At 40.0% G+C, this 27,570-nt stretch overlaps 1 protein-coding gene across 1 annotated transcript in view; it reads left to right on the forward strand.

Moving 5' to 3' along the window:
- The window catches only part of RIMS4 (regulating synaptic membrane exocytosis 4), a 146,075-nt gene that overhangs the window by 114,520 nt on the left and 3,985 nt on the right, over positions 1 to 27,570 (forward strand). Inside the window, exons 3-4 of the mRNA XM_018564701.1 lie at positions 21,207 to 21,319; positions 22,238 to 22,339. Of these exons, the coding sequence (XP_018420203.1) occupies positions 21,207 to 21,319; positions 22,238 to 22,339 (215 nt within the window). The remainder of the gene's footprint in view (positions 1 to 21,206; positions 21,320 to 22,237; positions 22,340 to 27,570) is intronic.

The following is a 27,570-nucleotide window of genomic DNA, read 5'->3' on the forward strand; positions in this document are numbered from 1 at the left end:
ACAAGCCATGTCTGCCACTATGGCAGAGGGGCAGTTCTATATAGCATACAAGTGGGATGATGTCACCATACATGCAGTCCTTTAATTTTTCTTCCCGTCCGTGTTACTGAATGTCTATACAGAATCCTAGAGTTTTCACTTTTGAGATTAGAGCCCCTCCAATGCCTTTGGACCCTGTCTATACCATGAAAAATTAGACCCTTTGGGTCACTATTATGGACCTCTTTAAAATGGCATGATACACTATGGTGTCTATAGCCCTTCTTAATATTATGAACATGTTCCTTTATCTTTTGTTAGAGTTGGAGTTACATGTTAGATTGGGCGGCCTACAGGCAAAGAGTCTCGTTTTTCTTCCCATACATTGGTAACCACATGGGCACGCCAATACATAAGTCACATGGGTAGTTTAACATGTGATACATTTCCTGATATTATACCAGTTACCAGTTGTTCTTGAACTACAGCAAGTTTTCTTCTTCCCTTCAGTTGTGAGTGTATTTTAAATGTTTAATTTTAATAAAGTATTTAACAATGTTATGCTATGGGAGCTCTTGATATTATCTTTGAGTGAATACCGCATAACGTGGACACTTATTGATGATTGCGACTTGGAGAGATCTGGCGCAGAGGACACTGAATTGAACGCTGTTTGACCATGTTTTAACGATGGTCCACACTATTTGGTGAGTTAATTGAATTTGGAAGGAGCACTGTGTGAAGGGGATCTGAGGAGCACTTTTTTGGAGTATACTTTGGCACTGTCTGTTGGAGCTGCTATGTACTGACACTTTACAGCAGTCAAGAGCATTGATCGGCCCTACCTGGCACTTATATATTAATTATGTGCATTAGATAGCACATTTGTTGTATTATTCTGAATATCGACTGACACATTTCGACATTTTTAAGGTCTAGGGCACGGGGAAATGTGCATGTCTTGCAGAAATATACTGCATGTTTTTTTTTCTTAATTTTGCCTCGACATTCTGTATGTTTCTGATGTTTTTTTGGTATTTGCTACTGTAACATAGGATTACAAATTATTGATGATAACTGTCATGGCAGCGCATAAACATGTAGCTGGCATTCATAAGACATGTGCGGATTGTAGCTATATTGATACCAGCTGGTATCACCAGCCAGTATTAGAGGGAGTATATGATTTTTTTTTATTATTTAATAAAATAGCTAAAAAATAAAACCTAAAAATATTCTAGATCTGAGAATAATTGGAACAGTCCTATTCGGCTCAGATCTGAGCTTGAGTGTATTGATTCTCTCATTATAATGCAGCTCACGTTCCTTACATATAGCTTTGTTCTAAGGTGTCATTGACTGTATATAAAAATCATGTTCCTTTACACATCCATTTCATGTAATAAGGCAGTGTAAGGAGCCATGAATGATGATGTACAAGTGCAGCAGCTATCAGATTTAATGTGCCGTATTAGTAAAAGGCCCTGGCATGTTGGTTGTTCCGTATTATTGCATTTTGCACTATGTCTAATTTAAAAAAATAGACAAGATGTTTCCTATAATTTAATATTTCTCATCCTGTAAAAATAAACTTTAGGCAACATAAATGTAGAAATATGTTTGCCACTCACATGACCATTACACTGGGTCACTCTGTTGGCTGATCATGTGCCAGAAGCTGAGCAGGGGCTTTTTTTATACCCCAACCGACAGTAATTCAAAAAGAGAGAAAGCTGGTGGGTTTTAAGGCAATTAAGCCCAATTTTAAGGTAGGAGGTCCCATTCGGGGGCTTTGTGACGGTTTGTCTGGAACAATAAAGTTGCACCTGCCGGCAGCCTTTTCTCCTGTCGATCAGGAGACATAAAGTCAGGCAAACACCAGCCTTCTCTGACTGTATGTAGGCATGGACATTTTGTCAGCTCTTCTCCTTCAGAACCTGAATATTTGGATAAACCCACTAAAATTATGACTACACTGAGTAAATACTTATGTTAAAGACCCATGAGTTTGTATACCATTTTTTTTAACTTCTGTTTTTTTTTCTGTTTATGTTAGAAGAAGTATCTCCTCTCAGCACATCCCAAAAAATAATTGTTAAACCTATTGATTTGGATACCAAATAATGATTGTTAAACCCAACTGGTATTCTTAGCCGCAGACTCTACCCTTTGTACTGTGCATACCTTGAACACTAAAATCTGCTTTAGAGAGATGTATGTCTTGATCCTCATATTGTATTAATTCTGCTTATGTAACACCTTTGTTTGAAAACAAGAGAACCACTCACATTGCTGTTTACCATTCACCCAACTGCCAAATAGCCAGGGATATCAGCATCTCTTTCAAACGTATACCCATGTCCATGACAAAGTCAGAATTTCAAAAACTGTTGCCGCCAGGGAGACTAGCTCTTACATCAACTGTGTTAGCAGCAACTCACAGCTCTCGGACCTCTGGTGGCACCATTTCCAAAGTACAACAAATAAATGGGTCCATGGTCCTTGCTGCTCAGTTGGAGGTTTATTCACCTAATACAAGGCATTATTAACCACATATCAACAAGAAAATTCTTAACGCATTTTACACCAGAAATGCTTACTGATAAGGTCAATTATGAGCATGAGCGTACCTCATGAGTGCTTCTAGTGTGAAATTCGTTAAGGCTTTTCTTGTTGATGTGTGGCTGTTAGTGCCTTTTATTTGGTCAATATACCTCAGAAATAGCAAAAAGCCTCATAGATCCATCCATGAGAAAGTAGTTGGTTTTCTTTGTCAACTGTAAGTCTAGAGCTTGTCACACATGTATGAAGATCACACAACCATATCAGTGCACTGCAGGGTACCATCACTGGCTTTGCTAGCAAGTGAAAATAATAGATTACCACAGATAAGCCAATACTCTGATATTGTGTTTTTTTGTAGTTGGATCTCGTTGAGGCATAGTAGTGGATCTTTAGGCCCCATTCACACTAAGTGACATATCTTTTGGAACGGATCCGCGTGGCCAGGATAGTGCGACTTTCGGGGCGACGTTCCAGCGGCGATCCAGCGATGGTAGTGCGACCTTCACCGTCGGGCTGCATTAAAAAATCGCTCAAAATCCACCAAAAAAATGTGATTTGCAACCGCGACGAGCTACACGGAGCTGTACATGAAGACAGCTCCATTGAAAATCATTGGCCGGCGACTTCTCGCGATATCACGCTGCAAAAATGTGCGAAATCGTGCGGCAATCCGCTCAGTGTGAATGTGGCCTTAGTCAACACTTAAGCAGTTGAGTTACTGCCATGTTCTAGTTTAGTTTGAAGTGGTATATCAACTGTCATAGCCCTATTGTGTGTCTCCAGCAGTTTGCAAGCTGTTAGCCTGTAGTGACATTTTTATCACAGTTTGGTTGCAAGGGCAATAAAGTCTGTATTGTCATTTAGGTGAGTTTCTGTTATCCACAGTATGGTCTGCAGCATTTGTTAGAAAACCTTGAAACTAAAAACTGAAGCAGTATACTCCATGTGGTCATTCCAGGAGCCAACGTGTTTGGTTAAGCAGATGCCAATCAGTTCCAATTTTGTAGACATCAAGACTAGGCAAAGTTACTCAGGCTGCCAGGAAATTTACATAATGGACATCTTCAAGTGTTTCTTCTGAAACAACATTAGAAAAAATGTTGGAGTTATCACCAAACTGAGTGGGTATATATGTCTTGAAGAAATGCCCACAGCTGTGAATAGGCTTGCTAGTAAGCCTGCGATGAAACATCAGTCAGAATTTCTGTGACAGTGGAAAATGTATAGTCATCTTATAGTTTGGGAGAATTGAAGCGTTACATAGCTACATAGTATTTGATGTTGAATAAAAACACAGGTCCATCGAGTTCAACCTTTGTCACTGTTTGTGTATATGTGTCTGTATACGAGTCTGTGTGTGTGTTCCAGGCATTAAGAGGACCTTACCACTGTATGTTATGGTCTCTGAGGAAGGTATCTAAATGATTTTTGAATGATTCAATACTCTCTGCTGATGCCACTGCTTGTGGAAGAGAGTTCCACAATTTTACCGCTCTAATTGAAAAGAAGCCCCTATGACTCTTGTGGTCAAATCTCTTTTCCTCCAGTTTTAGGTGGTGGCCTCTAATCTTCTTTAGGGAGTTTACAGTAAAAACTCTATTACTGATATTATTATCACCATTAAACAATTTGTACATCAAAATCATGTTCCCTCTTAATCGCCTCACTTCTAGAGTGAACAAATCTACATTTAGCAACCTTGTCTCAAAGCTTTGGTCTTCCAACTTAATTAGTTATGTTGCCTTACTCTGTACCCTCTCCAGCTCCAGGACATCCTTTCTGTGGATTGGTGACCAAAATTGAAGTGCATACTCAAGATGAGGCCATACCAGCGATCTATAAAGTGGCAACATTATTGCTTTGTCTCTACAGTACAAAGCAATCATTTTACCACTTTATAGATTGCTGGTTCGGCCTCATCTTGATTGTGTGGTACATTACCGTAGCAAGTTGATAGAGATCAAAGACTATATGAGTTTCAACACTGAAACACCCCAGTAATGTTTCAGAACTGTGAAGACATAATTAACTGGTTGAGGAACAATGAAGAAACTACTGGAGCCTGTGTTGTAAAGCACTACAGACATTTAAAAATGGAGCTGTGTAAATGGACGCTCCCTAAAGAGAAGCTGTCACTTTGCCCATTCTTGTAAGAGCGCCACCCTTTCCCCACCCATTGAAACTCAACTACGCTGCATTCACCCACTTCTCCATTGCTCTGTTTGAGGCCTTGTTGGTGTTTGAAGACATGAAGGGGAATATCTCCCAGGAAAACTCCCAGGATGTAGTGTTCAGGCCTGAGCAGTCAATCACAAGGCCAGAACACAGTCACGTGAAGGAGGTGGTGTTGGAGCTTAACTCTGTGTAAGCTCCAACACCAATCGACAGGAAGCTTACACAGGTTTTAGATAGGGATGCACCGATACCGATATCGGTATCGGTGCCAATGCCGAGTATTTGGGAGAGTACTGGTACTCGCCCAAATGCTCCGATGCCTAGCCAGATACTTCTGGTATCAGGAAGCCGGGCAGCGATTCATTACACGCTGGCCTGCTTCCTGATTGGCCGGGATGCCGGCTCCATGCTCTCTCGTCACTTGTGACAAGAGAGCATGGAGCCAGCTTCCCGAGGAATCAGGAGGCCGGGCAGCGTGTAATGACGCACTGCCCGGCTTTCTGATTGGTCGGGATGCCGCTTTATGCTCCTTCGTCACAGCTATACTGCCATGACGAGGGTGCATAGAGGCGGCTTCCCGGCCAATCAGGAAGCCAGGCGCTGCCTCATTAGACAGCGCCCGGCTTCCTGATTGGCCAGAAAGCCCGCTCCATGCTTTCTCATCACCTATTGATGAGAAGCATGGGGACAGTTTCCCTGGTAATTGGGAAGCTGGATGGCAAGTCTTTACACGCTGCCCGGCTAATCAGGAAGCCAGGTGGCGAGTCATTACACGCCCCCTGGCTTCCTAAATGGGACTTCCGGTACTCGGTACCAGCGAGTACCGGAAAAAATATCGGTATCGGTGCATCCCTTGTTTTGGACTCCCGGTTCTGAAGGTGTAGGAGTTAGGGTGCAAGGGGAAGGTGAGTATCAGTGAATGAGGAGTTGTTCTACAAGATTACCTGTCTCTTGGCTCTAAATCTCTTTAAACCTCAAAGTTTAACATTTGTTTTATTCTGAATGCATACCAAAAGCAGTTTGAAGATTATTCATTTCACTTTGGGAATTTAAACAGTCATATTGATATTTCAGTACGCTGGCAAATCTCTTTAATCTTTGAGAGAGACTTTCAGCCCATTGAAGTAGTCCTTGTTTCACAACAAGGGAAGTAGGGTTTAAGAAACGTCTCTTAACCTCCCTGGCGGTAATCCCGAGTCTGGCTCGGGTTGAATTTTTAATGCTAGGAGCATATTTCAACGTTTGCAGTCCAATTCAAGAAAGCCCAGCTATATGTTTGTTATGTGTTCTCATTCACACAATATACCTAAAAATCATTTTAAAAATATTTCTTACCTTTCTAGTTGTTTCATTGGAGCAGGATTATACACGGGACTGCAAGCTATTCAGAACAATTTCAAAGTGCAATTAAAGGGACAAACTGAGGGAAAGTGTATTAACCTACAATGCATCAACCAAGCCTTTATATCATTAACCCTTTGTTAGGACAGGTGGTGTTTAAATCTAGTTGACGACTGAGAATACGATCTGCCAGCACAATATGGACATGTTTAATTATGGTAAACATACCTCCACAGCCCCCTTCTTAACATTACATAGAAGGGGAGGCTAGGTAGGTTTTTAAGTAAGTAAAAAGTTAAGCAGCATTTTCTTTTTCATGTCATGCTATGTGAATGGGAACATGTAACAAATATAAAGTAGGTGTTATCCCAATTCAGTTGCAGAAGTGGAAATACACCATATGTCCTACTCCCCTGACTACTATATGCAATGCCTCAACTGAACATCATTGGCCAAAATCTGGCTGGCTATCTGGCTATCTACGATCCATGTTAATGGGCAAGTCCCCCTACCCTAGTGAATTTCACTTGCAAATGGCGAGCACTTATTGGTCAGTGTGATCACCTGACCGCTCTGACCATTGAGAATAGCTTCTTAGCAAGAAGCACTTCTCATTGGTCAGCGCGGTCAGAAGCGTTTCTCATTGGTCAGCGCGGTCAAGTGACCTTGCTGACCAATGTGTGGTCGCCATTTGCGAAAACAATTCAAAATACAAAGCACAGGGCTGCGCTACATGGCAGTAGCGGGTATGGATAGTACACCGACACCGGCAGAGGGGAAGGAGCATTTCTCCGAAGGGTAAGTATAGTGGGGGGAGGGGGCTAGATCGGATGGGGTAATTCCATTTTCCCAAATTCACCTGGGAAAGTGGAATTACCCTTTAAAGGGAAACGATGAGGTTTCTGGTGAGTTTAGGGCTGACAGACTTTAGTTCACTGCAAATGGGTTTTGCATTCCAATACAAGTCTCTAGGAGTGCAAAACCTGCTTGAAGCAGGTCAAGTGCAAGCCAGAAGTAGGTCAGTGGGTCAAATATATCTGTCAATGAATTCTGAATAAACTCAGAAGCATCTGATGTTCAACTAATGCCATCAACACAAGCTTCAAGCCCGTCAACGCAGGTCTTTATATATTTTAGCAAACTACTGTGAAGACATTAATTACTATGTCTCCCGAGTACGATTACGGGGTTACAGATATTGATTTTACATGTGCTCCTCTGTGATATAAATAGGGAATAACCACAGATTTGCATTCAAATGTAACATAAAAATTTACATATTTTATATACATACTCAACTGATTACTATTATTGTTATTCATGTTTGGTTTTTACTCCCTCATTCATCTCATATGTATTGTTCTTAATCCTCTGCAGTTCATTTCTGATAACTACCCCATCCTGTGTTTCTTTTGTGTATAGTTCGCATTTGTATTTGCAGCCGTCATAGACAAGTGGCCATTTATTGTTGTCATGGTAACAATGTGCTTACAGCTTTTTCTGCAATCGAGCAGGAGGTAGGGATTGGCTTTGTAGGTATTTGATCATTTCAACTGCAGCGTGCTGCGGTCTTACATGATGTTTAGTGTGTGTCACTAAATAATTAGCAGACTTCCGTGTTGCCCATGAGGTTATTACTTTCCGTGGAAGGAAACCCAGAGTTCAATTGCATTACGGTATCAAGAATATAAGGTAACTGAAGTATTAACCAAAATTCCCTGACCTACCTAATCTTTACAATATGCTACAAATTAAGTATGTTATAACACGTCAACTGCAGATGTAGATGTTTTAGTTGCCGACATATTTAGAGGCAGACAACCCTTCCACCTTGCAGCACAGGCATTGTGCCGGGTCTAGCCATAGTCTTTCCCTAGTTTAGCACATGTGCCTGGGACAGCCATTTGTCTGTATCACTAGACCTGGCACATCCAAACTAAATGGTGCTCCAAGAATGAAAGGCTACTCATCTGCTGTGTTAAATCATATGTATGTATGCGCCTATATTTTCTATTAGGTAGTGTTCTCTTGTCTTTTTGTAATAATATCTATTTACTTCTCTATAACTAGCGACATTTATTTGACAAGCAGGAAAATTCAAGCTTATACCCAGTGTAGGATCACATGCTTTAACATGTATATCTTTGACTTCCTTCGTTTCCTCCTTTATTTCTTCTTAGTTACTGTTCTGTCTCAACTGCCTCTTTATTCAATTACATACCCCATAGATCTTTATCTGTCTGGACAGAAAGGCCACCTACTGATTCAGCAGCATCCACAGACAGCTTAGTTCTCCAGTAAAACACAGAAGTGGAATCCAGTTTTACTTCACAAAGTATATTACAGATTATTTTTGAAGACAGTTTTTTATATTATAAGAAGATAATGAAATGTGTCTGCATGAACATAAAATATCTGGAGAACATGAGAGAAGCAGGGTAGGTCTAACTAGGATGGTACCAACTAGTATAAAGCAAAAGGGGAAGCAAAGAATGTACCAAATTCACACAATAAACAAGTTGTAGTGGTGCAGATATACCACTAGATATCAGTAGACACCTAAATATTAATAACATTATACAATACAAGAAAATACAGAAAGGCCTGTCCATTCAGAACTTTTTTTATGCCCTTACCCCTCCACTCCCCTTTATGGAGCCTTGCTGTTTTTGCTGCATACCCAGTAATGTAAAATAATGTAAAAAGTAATGTAACCTGCAGTGTAAGGAAATCAAAGTGCCCATATGTTGCATGCAAGAGACAGGCACATCTAAGACTCATCTCATATTAGTCCATAACTAGAATATCAGTTTAAATGGGGTTACTCTGTAATCCCTGGTGCCCATGATTTGTCTCTGTGGTATCTATGTTCTACCCCACACTGTGCTGGAGCATAACGAGAAATGATTCACAACCAAGCATGTGCGATTAAGGATTTTCCTAGATTAATTATCTGTGGTGTAGTGAGGATTAAGAGTTTGTTCACACCAGCCTGCAGTTGTTTTAGCATCTGTTGTGTGGTGGGGCGAGGTACGGTACCTTGCATTATTACAACACAAGGCACTGTTGGTTTTTTTTTGTTAATATAATTGAAATGCCACAAAAGTACATTCCACTTAGTTCTATATGCCATAAATGTGCTGCTGTTGGGTGAGGTGTGGCGCATTACAACAAAATGTAGCATACCTGCAGTTGTATGCCAAGCACTGCAACCCACCTCAGGGCAGGGTAGTAGTTTGAACAGGGAACACCATTTTTTTTTTTTGGTGTGCCCTGGTCACACCATAATGCTGCCCTGGCATTGAGTATGTGCTGTCTTGTGCAGAGCAAACACAGCTTAAATGAACTAGTATAAGTGAGCCCTTACTGTAGGTGTAAATAGTGGTGGATGGCAAAAGGAAGGAAGGTTTGGAGTCATAATGAGGGATGAGCTTTGGGGTTGGGTCGACCATGAGTTTGACCAGAACCCAAGATTTTCTCCATTTCCCATTTCCATAACAACCTATGGGGCTGCCATTGTCTAAGCAACCATTGACCCCACTGCGTCATTGGTTTCAACGACAACCCCAAAGTGTCATTAGTTGCCAGGACACAGGCAGCCCTGGGTTTGTTTGCCTGGACTATCACTATTCTAGTTTTCTGGTTGGGTTCGTGAACATCCAGTCGAACAGAACCCAGACCAGTTTGCTCATCACTAGTCATAATACTGCTTTATGATCAGGTCGGCTGGTCATTTTAAAAGTGCAGTGGTTTATGTATGTATAGGGCGGGCACAGTAGAATTGCAATAGGTCATTATTTTCATTTGTATGGTCACTGCAATGTTCTAAATCTGTATACAGCATTAAAAATTTTTATTGAAGTGTCCGGTGGCCGTGCCATGTTGTCAAGTGTAACATACTAGTTTGCATGCTAAATGACAGAATTGCATTATATCATGCCCAGTATTTTGGTCATGTTGGGAGGTATAATCATTTTTTTATGCTGCTGTTAAAGCAATACACTACACAATATGCATGCAAAAGAGGACCTATACTCTTCGGTGTGTTGGAGCTGGGCTGTACAGTCTCAGATCATTGTAATCTGAGTGTGCAATGCTAAAAACTGTCTTCAGAAGCAGGCAGTTGCAGTGGTCAGCAGGTCAAAGCAGTTTACTGGAAAGAGTTGGGGTGGGATACTAGCCTTGGTGAGTGGTACATAAGGCATCTCCCAGTTTACTAGTTGCTCTTGCCTTGTGAAGGCATGCTCTTGAACCAAGCAAAATTATAGCATGCCCCATGTGACACAAGGGTTTCCCACAATGCTGCAAATATAGATGGTAGAACTTTTTATACAGTGTGCATATCGAGGATGCAAATTAGCACAATGGTGATATTTTCACAGATCTTCAGTCATTAAAATCCTGAATGACATTGTGTTTGCTTACGTAAGTATGACACTCAGTAAATGCAGATGTCATCCAGATCATCATTTTTGGAGCTTAATCTGGGGAGGGAGGTTTCTTTTTATTTAATTATTTTTGATGGGTATATACAGTATGTGTAATATAAAATATATTTCTTTGTAAAAAATGTTTACACTTTTTCTTTATGGGGGCAGGTAAGTATAAGACTTACAAGAGTTGCTGGATGGGGGTGGAGAGGGACGTTTAAAGGATAGATGTACTTGTTCTAAAAGTACAGAGATTCAGATTTAAAGTCCAGCTCGGTTATCACTAATATGATACAGTATCCGACATGAGTGGAGGGACTCACAATCATAACATCATTTGACACAATTAATATTATTGTAAACAAAAATGAAAAGGCATTCAGAAGCCTATTGAGAAGTAGATTGTAAATAATCACAAGGATTGAATGTGTCTTATTTTGTTTATTGCCGATAGTCACATCTGCAAATGATCTGATTCACTATGTGTCTTAGTGCTGATACTGATGACGAGCAGGCCAGCCTAATTTAGTCGCTTTTTAACACTTGACATTTGTACACTCTTTGAGGATTAATAAGTGTTTTGCTAAGAGTGCTGCCAATTCAACCTCCTAATTAATAGTTGCCAGTCAAGTGCCGAGTTAGTAGTTTTATTGCACTCCTTTGAAACAGCACTTACGTAAATAGGTTTTATTGATGACACTGGTCTTAGGATAAAATAAAATCACACTTGGTAGAAGAAGGGGAATCCAGCAGAGTAGACAGTGAAGGAAAATCCAAAAATTAAATCATACTTGGTAGAAGAAGAGGAATCCAGCAGAGTAGACAGTGAAGGAAAATCCAATTGGACGTATCCAATGCACTGGTCATTTCCTGGACATCTCATTTAGACCCTTGGATTAATTTCTATTGTAATGGGAGATGTAACTTCAGCTTTATCCATAAGGTTTTTTGATCTTAAAGTTTGGATACTTTTTCATGACAGTAAGGGAGAAAAACAGGGCAGTTGCTAGACTCAAATAACCAGGACAAGTATCTTGTATCTTCCACTAGGTGCGCTGAGTATCCAGTTGTGTTTTCATCTAGTAATGATGAATATTCAGTTCTTATGTCATTACATTTTAATTGGAATTCATGGCATGAACAAAGCATGTCCTTTCTCTAATTATCTAAAGACTGTCTTCTCCTTTAGTTGGCTCTACCTTTTATTGTAAACTTTAATAACAATTATCAACACATCCTTCATTTTTTTAAATCAAAGAACAGCAATCAGTGACAGAAATTATGATGCAATGATGTAAGTTATATTCAACATAGTTTAGCAATTCTTACTGTTTCTTTGACAATTTGTCTATAGTGTATTTGTACACCTTTGGTAAGCCTGTGCTTCTGGTAGTTACTGTAACTAGTGTCTTTCTCCTTGGTTGGAAAAGCATTGTTCTGCTTTGTCTGTCAGGTTTTCTTCTCTTTTATCTGCTGACACCTATTTATTGATACTTACGTATTTTCCTGTTATGTCATCTGACAAGTAAGCATCCACAAGTAAATAGCGCTCCATTTGAATACAACATTGGTCCTGTTTAGCGATGGGCTGCATGTTCGAACATAGGTTCGACTTGAACATAGTCTGGTCTAGCGTTCGCTGAACGCCGAAAATATCTCTTTATAGAGATATATCTCGATATCTCTATATATAGAATTCTATATATATATGTGAAGGCACTAGCTGGCACCAAGGGCCCAATTTTAAAGCACCTGTTGTTAGTTTCATCCAAAAGCCTGCAAAAGAGGCACCATAATTTATCCCAAAAAAATCACTAAATTACCAATACACAGTTACCGGCAATTTAAATGCCATTTTTTTCTTTATAAATGTAATTTTTGCTTCAGCAGGTTCTATACATCATACAGATGCGCCACTTTACAGGCAGTGAAAGGGGACCCCCCCAGGCACCATATTTGAAGGAATTTTTCATTTTTAATGTTTCATTTTAAGTGATGTTAAAATCACTGCTCCTTTAAAAATTTAATTTTTTAAAAGTGTTTTTTTCCCCCAGGGCAGTACGCGGATCCCCATACACTTATTATGGCCAATAAATTGCATATAAGGCTTCAAAATGGGGACATTTAATTTTCTGAGTTCTACCCCCATAGACTTACATTGAGTTCTAAGTTCGAATTAGAACTTTTCCCATGTTCGAAAGTTCGAATTAGAACCGAACACGAGGGTGTTCAGCTCATCCCTAGTCCTGTTCTTCCATTGGTAGCTGATGATGTTAGTGATCAACTTGTGTCATGTGAGTTGCTTAGAGAACTTAAAAATAAATACCTGGTAAGATAGATGTGAAATGAAGGGAAGCAGATCCAACTAAAACCCTAACCTCATCTTACATTTTTAACCGTTTAATTAACTTATCTTGTACTTTTGCCATAATTTCTCTATTTTCATTACTAAGGGAAACTTTAAGACGTAAAATGAATGAAATGAATGAAAACTCTTCTGTAAATTTCATAGTATTTTTCAATAAATTGAGAACCATTGTCTGCTCTTATTTCTTTTGGTATTCTACAAAAGAGTGTCTTAAGTATCTTGCAGCCTTTAAATGATGTACTATACATTTTCAAGATAACATTTGCCTCCTACAATGCTGCCTTACCAAGCTATTTACATGCTGTCTAGCCAATGTACAATATTTTTTACTATAATCTCTCAAATAGTACACACTAATGTTTGTTTCAAGATGAAACCTGCCTCATCTCTCCCGCCTATCTTGCAGGCTAATCAAGCTGATTATGTACTGTTCAGCCACTGAACAATATTTTTAGCTATTGTTGCTTAGGTATTACACTCTCAGTTTCAAACCTGCATTTTCTCTTTCTAATTGTTGTATATTGACCAGTGGCATATCCAGCGTATGGCACATATGGCAGATGCCATAGGTGGCCCTTGAAGGGGGGGGGGTGCTGCTCCAAGGGTTAGAAAAAGCTTGCCAACCCACAGGGTTAGGAGACTTTTTTTCTCTCTCCGCCCAGCTCCTGGCAACCAGTGACATTACAGGTTGCCAGGAGTCAAGAAGACTGGGGCAGAACTGCAGATGACATTGTACTAACACAAAAAAAATGGGACCATTCCACTTCTGTTTACTTTTTGCTTTATAGACTGAGCTGAGATGTGATAGAAGAGTGAGTGTAAAAAAAAAAAAGGCAACTGGCTTTTCAGAAGAAGAGTTCAGCAGTGTCAGCCTCTACATTTCTTTCATGACAGCTTTTATTTAGAGGAAACCTATAAAAGATAGAAATATGGAGGCCATATACATCTTCCCACTCAGCTCACTCTGGCCGATGTTCCGTCTGGCTCCTGGCAACCAGTGATGTCATTTTGTGCTTACTTTTGATGAATGTGTGACAGTCAGGGAAGTAAAATGCTTAGTATCAAAGGGAAACAATAGTCACAGGATCCATTTTTCTGGATAACAATGGTGATAACTGACAACTTATGTCCCCTGCTCTTAGGCTGGACATTTAAAAGTGTAAATAGCTGACAGGTTTTCTTTCAATCAGCCACTACTATTTTGAAGATTTGCAGTTATAGCGAGTGCTTACTGTGACATATTGTATAACTCTTCATGTAAATCTCATGATGGATTTTTACCACGTTCAATCTCCATGAGCATAATCATGTATCATTGCCATCCAAATTCCCAGCAGTGAACTTTACAAGATAAAAAAATGTGCATCTTACACAATTCATCCTCATCTTATAGGCTTTCTGCAGTCATTTATCAATGTTGAGGATGCATGTGCAGGGTGATCTGTGTGATCACTACAGTACTGAATTACATAGCAGTACAGATGGGAATCATGCTCAGCATTATTCTGAGCTAGAACTAGGGCCTTGGTAGTAAGAGAAGCCTCTATATTTTTATACAAAAAAACTATTAATAGTAAATGAGGTATAATTTTCTACTTTTTAAGGTATCCAATCTAGGAAAAGGTACTAAACTTATGATTTCACAGCATGATTCGGGTCTTCAAATTCTGGGTATATGCTTCTAAACACTAGGCAGATTCATTTAGGCAAAGGCACTATGCACAGTGTCAATGGGTCTCCCAGATTCAGTTATTCACCATACTTGTGGTGAGTAGGCTTTATACAGAAAGATCTGCTGTATGTCCTTATGACAGGGGCTCTACCTGCTCCAGGGACACAGCAAATCATGGGACAGCTTGGTACGCCCTTGCCTTCCTAGGGGTAACAAGGGTCTGCATGCACCTAGTTACCTTCCTCTGCTACTACAAGGCCTTAGGAGGGGGATTGCAGCCAGCTCCAGTCATCATGGGTCTCTCAAAGTGATCCCACCTTCAGTTTAGATTGTTCCTTAATCCTGGCAACATATCTGACACCAGAAAGAGAGAGGTTTGTCATGTTGATGCTGGTTGACTCTAGCGGCCTGCTTTACAATTCTCTTGTGACGTATTCAGCCTTAAAGTGTAGTTCTACGTTTGCAGTCATATTTGAGAAAACCCCACTCTATGTTTATTATGTGTTTCTATTCACACAGCATTCCTAAAATATATATTTTTAAATGTTATTTACCTTTCTAGTTGTTTCTTTGGAGCAGTATTATACACAGGACAGCAAGCTATTCTGAACAATTTCAGGGGGACAAACAAAGTGAGATTGCCCTTATTAGCGTACAATCCAGAACACAAGCCTTGAGATCTTTACCCCTTTGTTAGGACAGTCAGTATTGAAATCTAGTTCACAACTGGTAATGAGATCTGCCAGCACAGTACAGACAGGGTTAATTATGGTGAACATTAACTCCACAACTCCCTCCTCATCTTTTCATAGGGGGAAAGCAAGGTAGGATATTTAGGCAAGTAAAATGCATTTAAAAAGGTAAGCAGCATTTTTAAAAACATTTTTGTTGTTGTGTGAATGGGAACATATAACAAATATAAAGTAGGTGTTATCCCAATTCACCTGCAAAAGTGATAGTAGACTTTAACTGTAATTGTGGTCAGGCTGAGTTACTTTGTGATGCTTGTAGACCCCCCCCTCTGAGCTACCAGCCTCTACTCCAACCTTTGATATCGCTCTAGATCCCTCATGTGTGGCTTTGAGATGGCTGCTAGGGTATCTGGCTCTCCACGATTACCTCAGTGCTAGAGGATTTCCTTTCTAAGTTGACAGAAGTGTTAGACCAGGCCTTGGATGCTCAGACAAGCCAAAGGGGCTCCAGGTAAAGATGCTGCTTCCCCTGAATCATCTTCTGAGTCCAATTTTGAACATGTGGTCGCTCCCGTCTCTTTTAGGGGCCACGTCCTTTGCACACGGATCTCATGTGGACTCACTCTGTTCCCCAGCGACTAAGCACGATCAGAGAATACAACTTCTTGCCATAGGGAAGTTATTTACAGCTGTACTTCAGATTCTTACAGTGGACCTCTACCCCCTTTCACTAAAAATCATATCAGCATGCAGCTGTGCATGCTCATTTAAAATCATCTTACATTCATTAGTTAAACAAACTTGTTTTTCATTTACTTACAAAAAGAGTTCATCTACTTCCTGGTCCACTTCTGGCACAAATTATGTAATGTGCCAAAGCGTTGCATCCTGAGAAGGTTACATCAGCAGAGCATTGCTGGGAAAACTAATTCTGTAATCTCATGAGATCTCTGGGAAAGGCATTTTCCTCCCATGAGATTATGTGTATGGTCCTAGTCACATGTGCCAGAGTTCCAGGAAGTAAAGTGAGACATATTAATCTGCCCTTAGTAACAATGGCCAGTGTGAGAAGAATGGGAAAGAAAAGAGAAAAAAGGTATGCAAAGAATACAAAGCCTGAAATTATCTAGATGTATGCGTTTGTAGATTGCCATTACTAAACATTTCTAAAGGTGTGTTTGTTATTTTAAACATATGGGTAAAATTCCTCTTTAAGATTTAAGAGCCCAATGCCTCAAACAACAGTGTAGCAAAACAGCTTGTCTTTCACAGACATAGACATTCTACAAAGATTTCCCTAATCACCAACAATTTGATGACATATTTGCATGAGAGTGGAAACAGGCCGACTTAGCCTTCTCTGCAAAGTCCTTCTCTACCCTCTTCCTGTTCCCTTAAGAGCTGGTCCATCTGTGGTCACCTCAACAAGGTGGCAATGATCACTTTTGCAGGCTTTGCAAAAAGTGAGTGGGCAAACAAAAGGGCAACATTCAAAGGCAACTTTGAAAATATACACATGACATAACTAATAGCATTACGTGGTGTTACGAAGCAGAACAATTTTCATGGACACTCTCAGTGACAGCATACACTGGCAGTGCATATATGGGTCGAATTGATTTTTTTTTTCTTTTACAATTAGCTCACTTTACTTTTAAAAATAGCCACAGCGTTGACTAGCAGATAGAAATTGGTCAGTAATATGTGTAGTGGCCATTTTTATCATGCTATAATTAAAAATGAAGAGACCACAGATAATACAGCAGTGTAAAGGAAGTTCAAGGCAGAAATGTCATAAAGACAAAAGTATAGGCAGTTGTTTTAGTACAAGAATTAAGAGGCTGCAGATGGCAGAGCAGTGTAAAATTGGCCAGCAGGCAGGACACCTTTAATGGGCAAGGCTTGACCCCAAATTTACTAGAGAAAATAGGACAGGTCGGGGCTTTATTACAAGCATACGGATACTTCAAAGGATACAGCAGTGTAAAATTGCCTAGTAGCAGAATGGTTTAATCGGAAATAATAGGGCCAAAATGAACTAGATACAAAGTGTACAGGCAGGTGTTCTACTACAGGCATTAAGAGACTGCAGATGATACGATAGTGTAAAATTGGCCAGCAGCAGGATGGTTTTAATCAGGAATAATAAGCCTAACTAGTGTATTCCTTTTATTTTACAACCCCAATTCCCAAAAAGTTGGAACGCTGTGTAAAATCTATATAAAAACAGAATGCAATAATTTGTATATCTCATAAACTCATATTTTATTCACAATAGAAAATAGAAAACTATATTTAAACTGAGTAAATGTACCATTTTAAGAAAAAAAAAGTAATTTTGAAATTGATGGCAGCAACAAGTCTCAAAAACGTTGGGATTAGGTTGAACTTGATGGACTTGTGTCTTTTTTGGAACCTGAATAACTATGTAACTATGTAAAAGGTCCTGTAACCCAAAAGGGTGAAACTACCTTTTGTCCTCACAGCTGCTCACAGGAGAAAATAAATCTAAATCCTTCCACTATACTTTCAAGCCCGCGTTTTAGTCCAGACAGAGCCCAACAAACCTTTTTTGGCTTTTTAACTCTGCACCTCTGCTCTACCACTCAGCTCTGCACCCATCCTACACTGCTTACCTCTGCACTCCTCATCCATCGCTCACCTCTCCACCCCACTTTCACCAGAAGTCACTAGTTTGCAGTGATTACCTCCAAAGGCTGTGCAACAAAATATTAGGTTAAGGGTTCCAACACTTTTGTTCATAACGTTTTCATTTGTTTTGCATTTTTACATATTTTAAAGAATCAAAATTCAAAAGCAAAGTCTGATTTCTATTAAATATGGAATAAACAATGATGAATGCCAATTGTTTGGTCAGTTTGAAGTTGGTTATGCTTTTCAAGTGGGTTCTTCTTTTTCGTGGGAGGGTACCAACAAATTTGTCCACATCTGTATGTGATGCTGCAGACATGAATATTCTGCTTGTGAAGGCAGGAAGCTCAATAAATGTTGCCGAAGGAGAAAACAAGTAGGCATTTAGTAAAAAAAGTAGAGAAAAGTGCTAGTGGTGTATTCCTTTAAAACAGAGATATTCACATTCACTAAGTAAATTAGTAAAACTACAGTGAGACTGTATGTTCTTGGAGAAAACCTGCCACAGCAAATTATTGTGCTGAAGTTTCTCCAAATTGAATCAGCTGGTTTTATTTCTGCCATCTCTCTGTTACGAATGATGCACTTTCTTGCTCTGTATTTCTATACAAATTTAATTGCAGGCCACGGGGAAGCATGATCTCGCTTCTAACCTTCATTTTAATGATGCAAGGATCTTTTTTAATTAAAGGCATTAAGCCTTTCTTCCTTCTAAAGGCTTTAAAAGCTTGGATCTCTGAACCATTAAGCCTTCATATAAGTATAGATGCTTTTCAGGACATTTATTGAAAGAAACATAGCTATCTAGAAACCTTTTTAATTATTTCATGTTAATCTTTTCTGCAAAAAAATGCAAGTGTAGTATCCTGTGTATCACCTTATCTTGTGTTACATTACTTCGATGTAGTTAAAGAGAAGTTTCCAGGTAGTTTTATTTATTTCAGCGTTATTTTTTTTCTATATACTGTAGCAGCAATACATTGTGTGATCTCAGGTAATGGTGTTAGAAAAGTGTAGCTTACATTTGAAATATGGTGACACAAATGAATGCAGCTCTGTATTTGGTCATACATCTTTACAGCCTGTGCAGCAGAGCTCAGGCTGGGGGAGGCAGAAGAAGCACAACGGGCCACTTTTGCTGTAGTGTAAGAAGCTTGCTGAGAGTGGGCAAAGTGACTGAGAGATGAAGTCCTCACTGTGCTGCTTCTCCTTTTACTGTCCAGTCACAGTAAAGTAGGGATGCACCAATACCGGTATTTCGGTATCAAGTACGAGTAACGATATTTTTTTCCCGATACCGGAAGTCCCATTAAGGAAGCCAGGCAGCGTGTAATGACTCGCCACCTGGCTTCCTGATTAACCAAGAAGCCGGACGGCGTGTAAAGACTCGCCACCCAGCTTCCCGATTAGCAGGGAAGCTATCCCCATGCTTCTCGTCACTATGTGACAAGTAAGCATGGAGCCAGCTTTCTGGCCAATCAGGAAGCCAGGCGCCGCGTAATGACGCAGCGCCCGGCTTCCTGATTGGCAAGGGAAGCCGGCTTCATGCTCCCTCCTCATGAGGGAGCATGGAGGAAGCCGGGCAGTGTGTAATGACACGCTGCCCGGCTTCCTGATACAGGAAGTATCGGGTTAGGCATTGGAGCATTTGGGCAAGTATGAGTACTCGCCCAAATTCTCAGCATCGGCACCGATACTAGTATCGGTATCGGTGCATCCCTACAGTAAAGTATTTCAATTTCTAATATACAAGTAAAAAGAGGTTTGTGTCTATATTTTATCTAGGATGTTAATAGTTTGTGTAGCGCTCACCCCCGAAAGAGCCCCTGAATAACCAGGTATTTCTATCCCCCTACACCAATGTACCGCCCAAATGTGGATCCACAGCACACCAACACATCTTTGATTGATCTATAGCAACTTCACTGACAAATTCAGATATGAATAATTATAATACAATAATCACCACAACAATCTCAAACAGAATGTGTAGCAACAGGCTAAGGCACTCATGAAACTCAGTAACCGCATCTATCTGCTGTCAGCACTGATGTATGCGAGACCAATTGTCTTTAAACATCCTCCCTTGAATGGGGTGTATGTCCCTTTAAGGTTTCCCTTTGGCCATGCCCAACCCTTCCTAGACTACTGGCCAGTAGTGGTGTCCTAAGCTTGCCGGTGTTGGGGCCCTTACTGTAGTGCAGGTATGGACAGCAAACAGGTTGTAAATGTGGCCAAAGGCCTCTCACCAATCCTCAGGTCAGTTGGAAAAGATGAAGGCTGATAGCAGAAGCTGGACGTCCTCTCTCTCTCTCTCTTCAGCTCAGGCGAAGTAGGGGAAGTCGTCTGTGTCCCTAGTAGGAGGCCTTCACTCATCCAGGATGTTTGCAGTCATCTCGGTTGGCTCCGTCTGGCTCTCTCTCTCTCTGGGATGGCTCGACCACCCCGGCGGCTGGTTCGGCCGTGTGACTAGGCCATGATACCCCCGCCGCTGCCGCATCACTAGGCCTCAGTTCGGGCACTCGAACACAGTCTCTCTGGTCCAGCAGATGAACATCGGTCCTTCAGAGTGCTGCTGTACAGATTCTGTGTGTCCCAATCTGTCAGTGGCAATCACACAGCTCTGTTGCATGCAGTCTTAATTCACACAGTGCTACACACAGGGCTGTCCTCTCCAGTTCCCCTAGTCAGACTGGGCATGCTCAGTAACTGCAGTTCCTAGCCCTCCTCCTTCCTGTAGCACAGCATCCTGGGAGTGGTAGTTCCCAAGAGCTCTATTAGCAATGTTCCAGTGTCAGCTCTGCACTGCAATCCCCACAAGTCTCCGCCTCATATCACACACAGAGACAAGTTAACCCTTTACAGTCAGAAACACAAATCTCTATAATAGCACATATCTACAGTACATCTATATAGGGGCTACATCTGTTTTAAAGCTTGACAACAAAACTCACAAGTTATCTTTGAAGCTACTATCATTCAGTCTTAACATTACCTATACTGGTATCAATATGGAAGCTGCTATTGGTGACCTTCATCTGCAAACTTTAGTTGCTTGGCTGTCTTTGCTATTAATACTTTCTAAAACACACTGACCCAGAATACATATGCAGAATAGGAGGTTGAAGTCAGAATTCTTGCTATGCTTACTTGTATTCTGATCAGTATTGTAGAAACTATTGAAGCCATTGGATTTAAATAGTTAACAGAAAAGTCATTTTTTCAGAAGTGACGATCAACAATGACATACTTTCACAGTACCGGTTTCCTTTAATTGTGTTTTGTGGAAAGATTTTACCTTAAAATACTTAACATTAACCTTTCGTCTACAGCGTCAACTACAGTGGAATGTGCGTGGCATCTGATGGTCAGTTTGGTGATTTCCTTTCTGGCATGGGCCCAGCTCAGTTTGTTGGCCGGCAGACACTAGCGACCACATCAATGGGTAAGTGATGCTGACTGCAGGAATCTATGTTTATTGTATAGTGCTCTACATTATCTTTGTGTTAGATGGGCTGGAAATTGATCATTGTCTACGGGTACTAGCAAAACCCTCAACAGGGAAGTAGTCTTTTAGCTACGGTTGATTTTTGGCTTATAGCATTTCGTAATCTTATGATTAGGCCAAAGAGAACTACAGGCAAACAGCGATGATGTGTTTGAAATACATATATGGGATCTGTTCTACCTGCCAGAGAATTTGTCACTCTGTTCAGCCAGTCTTGTCATTCACACACCTCTGCAAACTTTTGCAAATTACACCACTATGTTCTATGTATGATTTGCAGATTTATCTGTCACTTGCCTGTTCCTTGACCAAGGAACAGAATCACTACACTAGTGATTTTTTATCCAGCAAATAGGCAGGCAACAAAGAAAGCTCCAAAACTGTAATGCATTGTGGAAGATGTCTTTGAATCACAAAACTAGCTGGGTGGAATTCACATACAGTAACTGTATTTTAACAATGCATTTAGCAGTTTGTCTGCGAGCACTGTAAATCAAGCTTGCTCTTTTTCTCCTTAACATTTTACATTTTTCTCCTTTATATTGTTGATTATGAACATAGTAAGCAAGAATTACTATCTGTAAGAGAAATCAGTCTGTAAGAGAATATCAATCTGCATCTAAATAAATAAGTATTTCCTATACTTCTGGAAAACCTAAAGGCCCCCACATTTTCTTGGGAAATCAAACAAACAGTCCACTGTTTTTTTACAATTTTGTGAATGTGATCCACTTACAAAATTGGACATAAGATGGCATGATGTCTTGGGTTAAAAGAGATACAGAGATTTTGCACACCACAACTTTTTATTACTAAACAGGATATATAACATATGATTCCATTTTTTTTTCTAAGGGGATGTTGAAGTTGGACTGTTGGAAAGAAATGGACAACTTGAAGTAGAAATCATTCAAGCGCGAGGTCTAACGGCTAAGGCTGGTTCTAAGACACCACCAGGTATGTTGACAGATCTACATTTTACTTATGAGGAGACTTACAAAGATAGGTAACACTGAGTGACCAATGTGGGATCAGGCTGGTGCACCCACCATTACTCTCCACAAAGATATTCATGAGTAGGTGACAGGACTTCAGCTTTATACGCAACTTCACCTCCCTGACCCTATGCCAGTGTAGGGGAACATCATCCAGTTTTCTAAACAGGCCACTGCTATCCTCTTTCCCCTTCCTCTTCTTGCACCTAGATTTTTGTTGTTGTTGTAGGCCATAATATACACTGTAGTTACTTAAAAGGCATCTAGGACTGGAGCATCTCCTTAGTTAGAGGGTCATCAGAATCCTAAAATGTTTTACTGGCTCCTACAGCTCTAAATTTCTGAATTACAATCAAAAGGTAATTTTTATACTTAAACAATCGATATAACAAGATGCTTTCAAAGTCATATTTAACAGACCAAAAGAGCAAATAAGAGAAGTTCATAGTTAGAATTTCACTTTAGGAAATGCAGTACTACATGTGCATGTTTGTTCTCATGACTATTAAAGCTCTATCACCATACATGCATCTTGGCACAGTGATATTTTCCTACAGTAAAACTACAGTTATGTTGAGAAAAACAAACTTCTCTGGGTTGATCTACATAACAAGGATTTTAGCAAACCTTATTGCAGATTTGTTACTTGCTTCTTTTCTATAGATACTATGACAGGCCTTTGTAGTAACTTCTTCAGACTGAGTGCTAAGTGGTAAGGACAACCTTCCTGCTATAATGACAGATTCAGTCCCAGTGCTATACTAAGAGAGTCAATGCATTCTCAGCACTTCGGTAGATGTATTTCCAGAATCTCACCAAAGATCATAGACTGACTGTTTAAGGGCAGTGCTAGTGATGTTTGAAATTTGACGTCACACACTTTGTAGACATCTGGCAAATAAGATTTCTGGAGCTTCAAAAACAGTTGTGCTTGAAACAGTCATCCAGCCACGGTGCAATAAAGGTTTATTTGTTTTATTTTTTTAGCTGACTACACACTGTATTGTAAAAGTTTAATAACATATTACAATATATAAGTCAATCCAATCTGAAAACATTTTTTTTTATTTGAAAGTGTAAGTCCACACAAACCAAATTATTCAGTGTGCAGTCTCCTCACCCCTTCTCTTGGTAAAGGTCTCTAAGACACTTGCTTGGAGCTTTTCCCTTCTGTGATCCTCAATGTCCAGCTGCAGCCATATCACACATCATTTATTGAATGTTGAGCAATAGGGATACCTGCCATAGCTGGAATCTCCATGTGTAGTGTATTCCTGTGTAGTGTCCAAAAAGGGTATATGATGTTGTGCATCATCCAGGGGCGTCCCGAGGCTGGGTGTCACCCGGAGCGGAGACCGGGTGACACCCCGCAGTGACGTCATCGCACATGCACGTGACATTGCCGCGCAGTTGTCTTTTTGATGCCTGCCGGCGGCCAACTTGGTGATGGACGCCGTCAGAGAGAGGAGGGGACGTTCACCCAGCAGGATGAGGTATGCCGCCGGGTCCCCTCCTCTCTCCTGACACTGTTGGGCTCTCGGTCTGTGACAGAGTGCCCGACTTTTCATAGGTGGGGACACCAAAATAACTGTCAGTCATTTTGGTGTCACCCCTCCAAATGTGACACCCGGGTGTGGGCCGCACCCCCCTTGTGACGCCACTGGCGTCACCTGCACTCCATACAAAGTTATGACCTTGCAAGACAGTGGTGCTCGCAGTGAGGACATGGATGGTGCGGTGTGGAACTCCAAGGTGAGAATCAAGTCGTTTACAGCACACATGAGGTAGAATCATAAATCCTTGTTCAATGTATTGTATCATCATCATCACAATTTGTCATAAAATGCCAATGTTTAGGGACCACGCAGGGTCCCTTCTTCAGGGCGACGTAATAATACTTTAGTAACATAGCACACACATATGTATACAAAGTAAATACCAAATGCAGAAGATATGGTACTCAGTCCCCGGTATAGTTATGACTGCGGCAGCAGCAGCGGCAGACACTGAGATAGTGATGTTCTGCCAACAAGACTGGTGGGTGGGCCTGCTTTGTTCATGCATGTGCAGTCCCTGTAGATCCCTGTGGCTGAGGACAGGATAGGCTGCACTGCCCCGCTCCTCCCACGCTACTAAGTTACCATGGCAATGAGGGGCACTGCAATATCAGTATAAAGGGTGGCTGTCCATCAGTATTCACAGTAACGGGACTATTTGCTCACTTTTGTTGCCAGCGGTTTAGACATTAATGGCTGTGTGTTGAGTTATTTTGAGGGGACAACAAATATACACTGATATACAAGCTGTAAACACACTACTTTACATTGTAGCAAAGTGTAATTTCTTCAGTGTCGTCATATGAAATGATATAATAAAATATTTACAAAAATGTGAGGGGTGTACTCACTTCTGTGAGATACTGTGTATATATATATATACACACACAGTATATATATATATATAATGTTATTGAAGTGTCAAGTGCAGGGCCCCAAAATGTTGGCATTTTAGGACAAATTGTGACAATGATACAAAAAATTGGAAAAGGATTTATGATTCTACCTTGTGTGTGCTGGTGATTACCTGATTTTCACCAAAAAAAGATATCCGACACAGGCTGGAGCACTGCTTGGCATAAGGCCATTCTTTCATATATATATATATGTTAGAACGTTCACTGAAAGATATCCACTCTCACCCATTATGCCAGGATGACAGCAAATAATGAAAGAACAGCTCACATGCGGCAAGACATTCAGCCTGTATCTGTTAGGAGCTTTAGGTCCCTGAAGCATTAAGTTAAATGGAAAATAAATTATTCATCAAATTTCTGATTTTTCGTCAAATAATTGCAACGCTAGAGATTATTAGGCTTGCAGCGCCAGGTTATTATTGGATATTGAACAAGCACTGAAGCTGCATTCAGATGTTTTTTTGTTTTTTTTTCAAATAACAGAGTATAATTCAGCTAGAAAAAATGTACAAAACACTGATGGTAGTTTAATGAAAATAGTTAATATCCTATAAATCTTAGCTGAAATGCAATGCTTGGTACACTAAACATGATTTATTTCATAAGACCCTGTTTACAGTGTAGTTACACAAAATCAGACCACTACATTTATTTTCTTTTATTCTTTTACACTTTTAACTTTATATTTACAAACTTGTGATATTGTATATATGTTTTTGCTAATCATACAAAAACATTTTTTTATAAAAATATAATACTTTGTGCACCAATGATAATAGTCTCATAGAGAAGTTAAGGTTTTGTAAAGAAAGAGGGCACAGCATTAAATTGACTATACTAAAATTTGCCAAAAGCTCTTCTTTCAAAGAAAAGAGGTTAATACTTACTTCTCATGCTGCCTGTTCTGATGACCGCTGTTCCATTGAAAATAAATCTTCATCTGAAGTCTGCTGAGAAGCCATCACTACTTGTTTTTTAGATATCCTGTAGATAACCATATTGTGTCCTGTATTGATTATGTCAGAAGGCGGAACCACAGAGCGCTCCAGGAGACCAGGAGATTAAGGGAGTAGGGCGGGAGGTGGGATAGGTCAATCGTCCAACTCATTTAGCTGTGTATAATCTAAGCATCAGCTAATCAGGTCTGTAAATGGCTTATTTTTTCAGCTAAATAGATAAGGATTGCCTGGTTAATATATGAGACAAAGCATAGAGCTCTGCCTGCGGTCTTAAAAACATAAATATGTAGCATACCTATGCAATGTTATATATTATTTAAAAAAAGTTTGAGGGTGGGGAAGCCCTGAATCTTCTTGGTTTCCTAGGAAACAGAACCTATAGTTTAGGGTTTTATTTAGAACCATACCCACTGGTAAGTCTGAAATTGTGAAGTGTGCAATCAGTTATGGGAATCATTTTCTACACATCTCGAATATATATACATCCCTTTATTTATAGTATAGTATATGTAGTTTTTTTTATTTTTTGCAGTACCAGTTTGATTTTATAGTAAGGGTGCTTCCCAGTATCAACTGTTTGAAAATCGTGTTAAACTGTATGACTCTGTATACACTGGTACCTAGCAAAGTGTAACATTCACTTTTTGAGACTATAAAATGAATTTGGACTGCAGCCTAGTGCCACTTTAAAAGCTCCCCTGGCACGCACCCAAAGAAAGCAGTTAATGTATAGTGAGAAGTTCATTTTAGATGCTCAAGAAAACTGGCGCTACGTAGTTAAACTTTGATGTCAGGTCTTAACAGAGCTATCAAGAATGCTTGTTCCCCTGAGAGCAATTGACACTTAGCCAAACAGTTCTCTTAACATTCAGTGCTTGCCCGCATAGACAACAGTAAAGATATCCTTTAGACACATAGGTCACAGATATGTGCCACAAAGTTTCCATCCCTCAATGGTACAAATAATATGCCATTAGATGGGACCATGAGTGTGACTGTAAGTATCCATGTTCTACAGCACCACCCATAGTGCTATATTGATTGTGACATTGTGGATGCCCAGCTGCCAATGCAACTATATCAATCCAGCACCACAATAATATGTTTATTATATAAATTATTATGAATAATGGTCATTGCCACAGTAAGCATGTCTGTGACCCCCAGTGACTAAACACATTTCTATAGTATTTATACCCATGGAACTGTTACTATTGTTTTGTCCAGGAAAGGCCATAGCACACCATAAGCATTACTACAACATACATTTGTCATGACACAGCTAGCTAATACTGAATCTGAATGAGGAGGCAGTTGCAACCATATTTTAACAGTAACTCCAATCAATGTGATACTTACGTAACACAGATGAAAACAAATTGATGAATATAGATCAGATTTACAACCGAATTCACATTAGTAAGTATCCCTTCTAGTCAGTATTAGTTGGAAGCAACATGGAGGTTCTTGCGAGGTCAGGCTCGCCGTTTGTCTACCCCTAATCCATGTGTCAGTAATGATTAAGGTGACATTGATTAACCACCTGTTAGCAAGTAGGATATAATGAAAATTTTGTCTGTGAAGAAACCTAGAGAATGAATACTACTTTGCCTTTAACAGAAAATCAATCAATAAATTAATAGAACTGTTAGAGCTGAGAGGCCACAGTCGTTCATTTCAGCTAAACGATTTACCAAAGGTGATGAAAACAATTGAACCCATGTTAATGGGGAATAGAAATTATATATATATATATATGTG

Source organism: Nanorana parkeri, unplaced genomic scaffold (genome assembly GCF_000935625.1).
Source record: "Nanorana parkeri isolate BGI_ZX_2015 unplaced genomic scaffold, ASM93562v1 scaffold773, whole genome shotgun sequence".
NCBI lineage: Eukaryota > Metazoa > Chordata > Amphibia > Anura > Dicroglossidae > Nanorana > Nanorana parkeri.